Raw genomic sequence first — 11,086 nt, 5'->3', positions numbered from 1 at the left:
GGATGCGCGTCACACGCACATGTCCTTTGGTATCCCACCTTCTCTTTGCTGATGATAGTCTTTTCTTCTGTAAGGCAGAGCCCCGTGAATGTGAAGAAGTAATGAAAGTAGTTAGGACATATGGTAAAGCATCTGGCCAATGTATTAACTTTGACAAATCTTTCTTACTCTTTGGTAAGAGGATTAATACAGCTACTAGGCAAGAGATTAAAGTTGCACTTGGAATACATAATGATGGTGGGATGGGAAAGTACTTGGGAATCCCAGAGGATATTAGTGGCTCTAAATGCAAACTCTTTGCATTTCTAAAGGATAACTTGATGCATAGAGTCAATGGATGGACTGGTAGATGGCTCTCAAAAGGGGGGAAGGAGGTAATGATCAAATCCATTTTACTCGCTCTTCCGACATACGTTATGTCGACGTTTATGCTCCCATTGGAGATTTTTGAAAACCTCGCTAGTGCCATTGCATAATTTTGGTGGAGTTCGAATCCACCAAAAAGAGGAAAACACTGTGTGAAATGGGAAAATGTTTGTCTACCAAAAGAAGAGGGCGGGATTGGCTTCCGTTTAATTCATGAGTTCAATGTAGCACTACTGGCAAAGCAATTATGGAGATTGGTTCAGTACTCCGATTCACTGGTTGCCCGAGTCTTGAGAGGCAGATATTATAGGATGACCTCGCCATTAAGAGCAATCTCTGCAAGTAGTCCATCATATGTGTGGACAAGCATCTTCGTCGAAAGGAAGCTTTTACTTCTGGGGATCAGACAGAAGATTCATTCTGGTTATGAAGTCAAGGTGTGGGAGGATCCGTGGATTCCAACGACACCTGCTAGACCAGCTACACCTGTAGCGCCTGTGATGCACCCGAATATGAGAGTTAGTGACTTCATTAATCAGGAATCGAAGGAATGGGTCGTAGGACTACTAGAGGATTATGTCCATCCTGATGACATACCACTCATTCGCAGTATGGCCATAAGCTCTACTCATCGCCGTGATATTTTCTGCTGGAACTACACGAGGGATGACCAATATACAATTAAATCTGGATACTGGGTTGCTCAAAATCTGTTGAAGCCAGAAGAGGAAAAGGAAATACTGGAACCAAGTATCACTAAACTTCAAGCCTTTGCTTGGAAGTTGAAAGCGCCAAGGAAGATGTGCCATCTTATATGGCAATTGATAACGGGTCAGGTGGCAGTAACGAGGAATCTAGTAAGGCGGAATATGAGGTGCGATAATTATTGCCCAAGGTGTGGGGGAAATAGAAGAATCTTTAACTCATGCAATATTCGAATGCCCTCCAGCTCTGCAAGTATGGTCCTTATCGGCAACTCCTACAAGCACAGGTACATTTCTAGTGTCAAACGTCTACACAAACATGAATTATCTATTCTGGAGGAAGAATAATATCCTAGAACCAGACCAAGACAGAGATCCTTATCCCTGGATAATATGGTATATTTGGAAGGCTCGCAATGATAAACTTTTCAGAGGAATAGACAGAGACCCTTTGAAACTAGTTCGATACACAGAAAGTGAATGTCAAGCCTAGTTTAATGCAAATGAGATGATACCACCAGTAGTACAGGCCAGCAATAGTGAGGAAAACCAAGTCTTAAGCTTGGGTAATATTAGCCTATCAGATGGATCTTGGACAGCTTCTGATCGCTTTAGTGGATGTGGATGGGTCTGCATGGATAGTGGGGAGAACATACAACTTATGGGAACACAGAACTTCACTCGATGTGAATCAGCATTGCATTTGGAGGTAGAAGCACTGCGATGGACGATGGAGAATATGTTTCAACACTCGCCATGCCAGAGCTTTGGAACACACTGCAAGGAGCTGATTGCAATGATAAAGGAACCCCATGAGTGGTCAAGCTTCGCGACATAATTGGAGAAGATAGAGACGCTGCAGATTTGTTTTCCGGACTTCAAAATCACCCATTGGTTGTTCTATTCCGGTCTGGTTATCCAGACCACCTCAAGCTTAAGTAATAGAATGACCGTTCGACGTAAAAAAAAAAAAAAAACAACGCCAACAATTTTCTGGTTGATATGATCACGTTATTATTAATATTTTTTTTGTTTATTATACGAGAAAAATTGGGCTGATATTTTTTTTTTATGTTTTCTTCTATGGTATCATTGGTCGCAATTAGCCATGTTAAAACGGGCTTTTAAGAAACGGACATAAACGGGCTTCGTGTAGTATTATTGTCCGTTAAAGGCCCGTTTACGTAACAAAATTAAACGGGTCGGATTTGTCCGTTTAGTAAACGGGTTTATACAAAAATCAACGGACAGACCGTTTAGCCCGTTTAGCTTTTTCAGAACTAATAAACGTCATCCTTTCGTTAGTAAAACTGTAAATCCCTAAAGCCCTAATTCCCTATCGTGTTCCTTTGTTCATCTGAGATTCTGGGGCTCTGAGCCGATAATTGTAAATTCTTAATTCCCTATCGTGACATTTCATCTCTCTCTCTCATCCCTTGCCGCAGTAGAAGATATCAGAGTTTAAATTATATTGGTTAAATTCGGTTTCCTTTTGCCGGTTTACCTTAAGTTTGGTTTAGTATAGATTGTATATAAAGTGAACGTTGTACATTGATTTTAAACTAATGAGAAATATCTTTTAATCTGTAACAAACTTTCTCATCTCTTCTCTCTCGATTCTCTCTTGATTCTCTCTCAGTCCTGATTCGTAATATGGTATCAGAGCCATCTGAGCTCGTTTATTCGTGATTCTTCCGTTGATTCGTGTTCTTCTCAAGCTCACGATGGTATCGGTGAAGAAGATTCCGCGAAAATCGACTCGCGTAACTCGCAAACCGATCCGGTCCACCGATGTCGATGATTCACCTCCGCCTTCTCCTCCGGTAGCTCAACCTCGCAACAATGGTGATACCTCCTGAATCGATGGATCCGAATCAATCTCCTCTATTTATGCATAATGCCGATCATCCAGGTTTACAGCTGATTTCTCTTAAACTGGATGGATCGAATTATGATGATTGGAATGCAGCTATGAAGATTGCTCTAGATGCGAAAAATAAGATATGATTTGTAGATGGAACTCTCACTCGTCCTGATACATCCGATCCTACTTTTCGCTTATGGTCTAGATGCAATAGTATGGTGAAATCATGGTTGTTGAACTCAGTTTCTCCTCAGATCTATCGCAGTATTTTGCGCTTGAATGATGCTGCTGATATTTGGCGTGATCTTCATGGTCGCTTTCATATGACGAACCTCCCTCGGACGTTTAACTTGACTCAAGAGATTCAAGATCTCAAGCAAGTATCCATGTCTCTCCCGGATTACTACACTACTCTAAAGACACTTTGGGATAATTTGGAGAGTGTAGATGAACCAGATACACCTTGTGTTTGTGGGAATGCAGAAAAATTGCAGAAAAAGGTAGATAGAGCAAAGATTGTTAAGTTTCTTGCTGGCTTAAATGACTCTTATGCAATCATTCGAAGACAGATCATTATGAAGAAAGTTTTGCCCTCTCTGGTTGAAGTATACAACATTCTTGATCAAGATGATAGTCAGAAAGGCTTCTCAACGGCTATCACTCCGGCAGCTTTCAATGTTTCTGAGAATGTGCCTCCTCCAATGGCTGAAGCAGGGATTTGTTATGTTCAAACTGGTCCTAATAAAGGAAGACCTATCTGTTCTTTCTGCAACCGTGTGGGTCATATTGCTGAAAGATGCTATAAAAAGCATGGATTTCCACCGGGGTTTGTTTCCAAATACAAGTCTCAGTCATCAGGAGATAGACTTCAGAAGCCTAAACAAGTGGCAGCTCAAGTATCTTTCAGTCCTCCGAACTCAGGACAGTCACCGATGACTATGGATCATCTGGTTGGCAATCTCAGCAAAGAACAACTTCAACAGTTCATTGCTCTCTTCAGTTCTCAGTTACCAAATGTCACCATGGGTTCAAACGAAGCAAGTTCTTCTAAACAGCCTATGGATAACTCTGGTATATCTTTTAATCCAACTACTCTTGTTTTCATTGGTTTATTGACTGTCTCTAGACATACTTTGGCCAATGAAACATGGATAATAGATTCTGGGGCTACTCATCATGTTTGTCATGATCGCAGTATGTATACTTCTATTGACATCACTACAACTAGTAATGTGAATTTGCCAAATGGGATGATAGTCAAGATCAGTGGAGTTGGAATTGTTCAACTAAATGAGCATATTACTCTCCACAACGTCTTGTATATACCAGAATTTCGGCTCAACCTCCTCAGTATCAGTTCTCTGACAAGTGATATTGGTTCTCAGGTTATCTTTGATGTTTCTTCTTGTGCAATTCAGGATCCTACCAAGGGTTGGACGATTGGACAGGGTAGACGTGTTGCTAATCTCTATGTGCTTGATGTTAAGAGTTCACCGATGAAGATCAATGCAGTGGTGGATATTAGTCTATGGCACAAGAGGTTGGGACATCCTTCCTACACAAGACTGGATAAAATTTCCGAAGCTCTAGGAACTACGAAACACAAGAATAAAGGCGATGCTCACTGTCATGTGTGTCATCTTGCAAAGCAGAAGAAGTTGTCTTATTCTTCTCAGAATCATATTTGTACTGCGAGTTTTCAATTACTTCATGTTGACGTTTGGGGACCATTTTCTGTGGAAACTTTGGAAGGTTATAAGTATTTTCTCACCATTGTTGATGATCACTCTCGAGCAACATGGATCTACTTATTACAATCCAAAAGTGATGTTCTTCACATCTTCCCTACCTTTGTCAATCAAATTGAAACACAGTACAACACAAAGATCAAATCAGTGAGAAGAGATAATGCACCGGAGCTAAGTTTCACAGAGTTATTCAAGGAGAAGGGTATTGTTTCTTATCATTCTTGTCCTGAGACACCAGAGCAGAATTCTGTTGTAGAGAGGAAACATCAACACTTATTGAATGTTGCTCGTGCATTGATGTTTCAGTCTCAAGTTCCTTTACAATATTGGGGAGATTGTGTGCTCACTGCTGCTTTTCTCATCAACAGAACTCCATCTCCTTTGCTTGCTAATAAGTCACCTTATGAAGTACTTATGGGTAAAGCTCCTCAGTATGATCAGCTTCGAACATTTGGGTGTTTGTGTTATGGTTCCACATCTCCAAAACAACGTCACAAGTTCATGCCTCGGTCTCGTGCTTGTGTGTTTTTGGGCTACCCTTCTGGCTATAAGGGGTACAAACTTCTGGATTTGGAGAGCAACAAGATATATATATCTCGGAATGTTACTTTTCATGAAGATATCTTTCCTATGGCTAAACATCAGAAGATGGATGAATCATCACTTCATTTCTTTCCTCCAAAAGTTACCGTACCATCAGCTCCATCACCAAATATTTCTTCTTCTCCTTTTTCAACCTTATCACCACAAATTTCTAAAAGACAGAGAACAGTTCCTGCTCATCTAAAGGACTTTCATTGTTACTCTGTTCATGACTCTGCTTATCCCATAACTTCTACTCTTTCATACTCTCAAATTTCTTCACATCATCTTGCTTACATCAATAGCATTACAAATATCCCTATTCCACAATCATATGCTGAGGTACGGCAATCTAAAGAATGGACTGAGTCTGCAGATAAAGAGTTGGATGCAATGGAGGAGAATGATACATGGGATGTTGTTCCATTGCCTAAAGGGAAGAAAGCTATTGGATGTCGTTGGGTACATACGTTGAAGTTTAATGCGGATGGCACGTTGGAAAGAAGAAAATCTCGGTTGGTTGGTAAAGGTTATACTCAAAAGGAGGGATTGGATTATACTGAGACATTTTCTCCAGTGGCAAAGATGGCTACGGTGAAATTGTTGTTGAAAGTTGCAGCTTCAAAGAAATGGTTTCTTCATCAGTTAGATATATCAAATGCTTTCCTTAATGGTGAACTAGATGAAGAAATCTATATGAACCTTCCTGAGGGTTATGCAGAGAGAAAGGGGGACTTGCCACCTAATGCTGTTTGTAAGTTGAAGAAGTCCATCTATGGTCTCAAACAAGCATCTAGACAGTGGTTTAAGAAATTTTCAACCTCGTTGTTTCAGCTTGGGTTTCAGAAAGCTCATGGTGATCATACTCTTTTTGTGAGACAAACTGAGAATGATTTTGTTGCGGTATTGGTGTATGTAGATGATATCGTAATTGCTAGTACTGATGATGCTGTTGCAGTGAAACTCAAGTCTGATCTTAAGAGCTTCTTTAAGCTACGTGATCTTGGAAGCCTTAAGTATTTTTTGGGTTTGGAAATCTCTAGGACATCTGATGGTATTTCTCTATGTCAACGCAAGTATGCCTTGGAACTTCTCACTTCTACAGGCATGCTAGACTGTAAACCATCCAGTGTTCCTATGACGCCAAACTTGAAGTTGTCTAAAGTGGATGGAGATTTAATTGAAGATCGGGAGATGTACAGACGTCTTGTTGGTCGTTTGATGTACTTGACAATTACAAGACCTGACATCACATTCGCAGTAAATAAACTCTGTCAGTTCTCTTCCGCTCCAAGAACATCTCATCTTGGTGCAGTATATAAGGTGTTACAATACATCAAGGGTACTGTAGGACAGGGTTTGTTCTACTCTGCTCATTGTGATTTGACTTTGAAAGGCTTTGCGGATGCTGATTGGGCGGCTTGTGTTGATAGTCGCCGCTCCACTACTGGTTTCACGATGTTTGTAGGTGATTCATTAATTTCTTGGCGCTCTAAGAAACAGCCCACGGTTTCTAGATCATCAGCTGAAGCTGAATATAGAGCTTTGGCGCTTGCATCTTGTGAAATGATGTGGCTGTGTATTCTTCTTCGTGAACTGCATGTTGCTTCTTCATCAGTTCCAGTTCTCTTTTCCGATAGTACTGCAGCCATTTATATTGCGACAAACCCGGTCTTTCACGAACGGACTAAGCATATTGAGCTTGATTGTCATACCGTGCGTGAGAAGATTGATAAAGGTTTGCTTAAGACTCTTCATGTGAGAACAGAGGATCAGGTTGCAGATATCCTTACTAAACCATTATTCCCTTATCAATTTGAACATCTGAAATCAAAGATGTGCATACGCAACATCTTCTGCACATCTTGAGGGGGACTATCAGAGTTTAAATTATATTGGTTAAATTCGGTTTCCTTTTGCCGGTTTACCTTAAGTTTGGTTTAGTATAGATTGTATATAAAGTGAACGTTGTACATTGATTTTAAACTAATGAGAAATATCTTTTAATCTGTAACAAACTTTCTCATCTCTTCTCTCTCGATTCTCTCTTGATTCTCTCTCAGTCCTGATTCGTAATAGAAGAAAGCTTCGATCTTTTGCTTTCCGTATCACATATCTCTCTCTGACCCATCTTCTGTTCTTGTGTTCTTCAGACAATTCCCCACAGATCTTATTACTTTAGGTAACATCACTGACCCATCTTCTGTTACTGATTATATGGGTTTGTTCGCACTTGTGGATTTTCGTTATGGGTTTCCTTAATTTGATTCATTCTTGTGTTCTTAATGTAGATGGGTTAGATATATGTTGAGCCTGTTCTCGAGCAATATAGACCTGCCGTTGTGGGCTCTTTGACATTTTCTAAGCTTACTCTTGGTACTGTGGCACCTCAGTTTACAGGTTTGCTTTGTTTATATCATGTTTTGATATGTACCTTTGGGTTGTGACTTGTGAGTTGTGAGGTAAGAGAGCTTGTGCGACTAAATCATGTTGAACTGTATCATCTCAAAGGGAGAATTTATATGCAACTGAATTAATATCCTTCTTTACATTTCTGTGGATAATGTGTTTACTTTCTGGTTCTTGATTTCTGTGGATAATGTGTTTACTTTCTGGTTCTTGTATAATGTCTTCATTGATTCATGTTGTTGCTCTTTCGTTTAGTTTCCAACGATGAGTAACGAGATGTAGTCTTGAAGTGGTCTTAGAAAGTGGTCTTAAAATATACTTGTTATTTAAATATTTTCCAAGTTGTGCTGTGACTAGAATGAGAAATGTCCCCACTTTCAGTCACCATGTATTCATGATTTGAGATCTCTTAGTCTCTGAATTTTGTTTCATTTTTTTTTTTTGCAGAGATGGATTCTGAATCTGAACATACTATAGCGCTTCTTGATGTTCAGCGTGAGTATATGGACAGGAATGCGGAGGATGCTGAATTTGATGAAGACTTGATGGAACCAGAAGTAGAAAATCAAGCAACTGCAGCGACTCAAGCAACTGCAGCGACTTAAGCAACTGCATCAACACAAGCAACCAAACCTCAACATAAGCGTCGAAAAACCTTAACTGTTTGGAATGATTTCGTATTAGTGGGGATAGAAGAGGATGGAAAAGAAAGGGCTAAGTGCATTCATTATGATTCAAAATTAGTGTATAATAGTAAGACTCATGGTACAAATCAGTTGAAGCGACACTTAGAGGGTTGTTCTAAGATGCCTAAGAAGGTAGATAAGCATGTATATGATCATATGGTAGATCGTGAGATGGTTACTGAAGCTATCTTCTACCATGATCTACCATTTCGATATGTGGAATACGAGGACCAACATCTCAGTCATTCATTATCTTGAAATTGATAATTTTGGTATAAATGTTCATAATGAAGGATTTTTTTGAGTTGGAAAAGAGCATTGGACAAGGAGCTAGTGATCCAAAGACACATTTGGATATCTACTTGGAAGAGCCAAGGCTAAATAGGAGGGCTAACTTAAATTTGGATGTCTTGAGTTATTGGAAGGAGAACCAACATCGATTTGGTGATTTAACATCTATGGCTAGAGACATCCTCATCATTCTGATCACCACAGTAGCTTCTGAGTCTGCCTTTAGCGTTGGATCCCGGGTTTTAACTCCTTACCGAAACCGCCTCTTACCTAAAATGTCCAAGTTCTTCTTTGCACAAGGAATTCACTACAGGAAATGTGGTTAGTAATAGCGGACAAAAAGCGCTATCATTTTGGTTTAATAGCGTTTCCTTGGACGCTCTGACATCACCCGTTATAAAAAGTCCAACCCTTTTAATAGCGATTTTCCTCTGTGCTATTACTAAGTGTATAACAATAGCGCTTTTGTGTTCGCAATTGTTAGTATTTATAATAACGTTTAATAAATGTTATCAGAACCAAATAATTTGATTTTTCCTAGTAGCAAAGATATCAAATGTTTTGTGTTATTAATTAGTTTTATAATTATCCCAAAATTAATTAATAATAATTATTGAATTGATTTTTAAATAATTAATTCGAAAATATGAAATAAAAACAATATAAATTATTAAAATTCAAAAAATCAATATAATTATTCAAATCCCATAACACAACATTATCACATTCATACAAACCATCACACAAGCATACAACATATCATCAATCTACCACTAATAAACCTTCACAATCATCCCTAACATGTACACTATCATCATCCATATCATCACCCATATCATCAACTTCTTGGACAGGTAAAGGAGCACCACCTAAATCCTCTTCTGTTTCCAACTCATGATAACCTCTAGGTGGTGCTCTCATAACAACATACCAATTTGAAGCATCATCCTCCCTAGAGTAGAAAACCTGTTTCGCTTGAGAAGATAGAATGAATGGATCTTTCAAATAGGCTTCTTGGTTCATATGAAGGTTAACAAGAGTGAAGCCATCTTCTTCCTTCACACCATTCGCTGTGTTTGCCCAGTTGCATCTAAAGAGTGGCACTTTGAACATGTGATAGTCGATGACCAAAATCTCCTTTATCACTCCATAGTATGTAATCATATCCGCGACCTGTCTCATATCTCTTGCACTTGATCTACACATGCTAAAGGCTTCATAAGTTACTCCACTGTTTTGTGTCTTCAGCTTGACCGCATCAGTATGAAACCGTTGGCCATTGATGATGAATCCTTTATGTGCTAAAGCAACATTTCTTGGTCCAAATGCCAACCACCTTATCTCCTTAGAATGACTATCTTTTGAGTCTAAATGAATCTGCCGCAGGAAATCAGAGGATTATCATCAAGCCGAGGTACTTAAATTATAATCAAAACATGATAATATGTACCACGAAACCAATCATCAATCTACAAGCTAACCAGTCATCAAAATACTAAAAATCCAGACAGTTTCATCAAGCTATAAGCTACTCAGACATCAATTCGCTAAAATATGGACATGTTCTTCAAGATACAAACCAGGCATCATGATACAAGCTAACTAGTCATCACCAAACAAGCTAACCAGTCATCACCAAACAAGCTAACCAGTATTTACAATAATAATCAAGAAAAGAATTTGGAGTTTGTAACCTTATTTTTAAGCCATTCTGTAAAGTGTTCAGTATGGTTTTTCCATAACAAAGTTTCATTTTTAGCCAATCGAGCATCCTTAGCTTGCAACTCTTCCAAATGCATCCTGATTTTAAATTAAACAACAGTATATGAAAATGAAATTATGAGTAAAACAAGTAGAAGAAACATAGAGAATTACTTACTCAAGAAAGGGATCCAAAGATGCCATGTTCATTAGCACATATCGATGTGCAATGTCTCTATCTTTATCTGACAGGGTAACCTCTATACCCTTCTGCAGAGGTCGGCCTTCAACCACCATTCTATCAGCCTCAACATCTTCATTACGATTAACTGCTTCTTGAACTGGTACTGATTCTTTAAGGAACTCTAAACAAAATGCAACACATTCTCCAGCTAAATACGCCTCAGCCATACATGCTTCTGGCCTTGCATAATTCTTAACAAAAGCCTTTAGTGTTTTCATGTACCTATAACTCAGGAAATATGAATATTAGTCAAACATCATTGTGGGAAGTGGATATATTGAAGAGAGATGTTGATCAAACCTTTCGAAGGGATACATCCATCGGAAGTGAACTGGTCCTCCCAACCGTGCCTCTCTTGATAAATGTAGTGGAAGGTGAAACATGATATCAAAAAGGGCTGGAGGGAAGAAGCGCTCCAGCTGACACATTGTCTCCACAAACTCTGTCTCCATGGATATAAGTTTCTCTGGGTCAATGATGCGCTGACACAA

At 39.1% G+C, this 11,086-nt stretch overlaps 1 protein-coding gene across 1 annotated transcript; it reads right to left on the bottom strand.

Moving 5' to 3' along the window:
* Positions 1-9,330: 9,330 nt before the first annotated feature.
* Positions 9,331-10,776, bottom strand: LOC125581959. The gene is made up of 2 exons (XM_048748248.1): positions 10,345-10,776; positions 9,331-10,027 (listed from the first exon to the last, which is right to left on the bottom strand). Exons 1-2 carry the CDS (start codon positions 10,447-10,449, stop codon positions 9,413-9,415), a joined length of 720 nt encoding a protein of 239 aa, XP_048604205.1. The 5' UTR covers positions 10,450-10,776; the 3' UTR covers positions 9,331-9,412.
* Positions 10,777-11,086: the final 310 nt, after the last annotated feature.

The sequence above is a fragment of the Brassica napus genome, chromosome C2 (genome assembly GCF_020379485.1).
Source record: "Brassica napus cultivar Da-Ae chromosome C2, Da-Ae, whole genome shotgun sequence".
Classification (NCBI taxonomy): Eukaryota; Viridiplantae; Streptophyta; class Magnoliopsida; order Brassicales; family Brassicaceae; genus Brassica; species Brassica napus.
The sequence above is the reverse complement of the archived record's forward strand: the minus strand, read 5'-3'. Positions and strand labels throughout refer to the sequence as shown.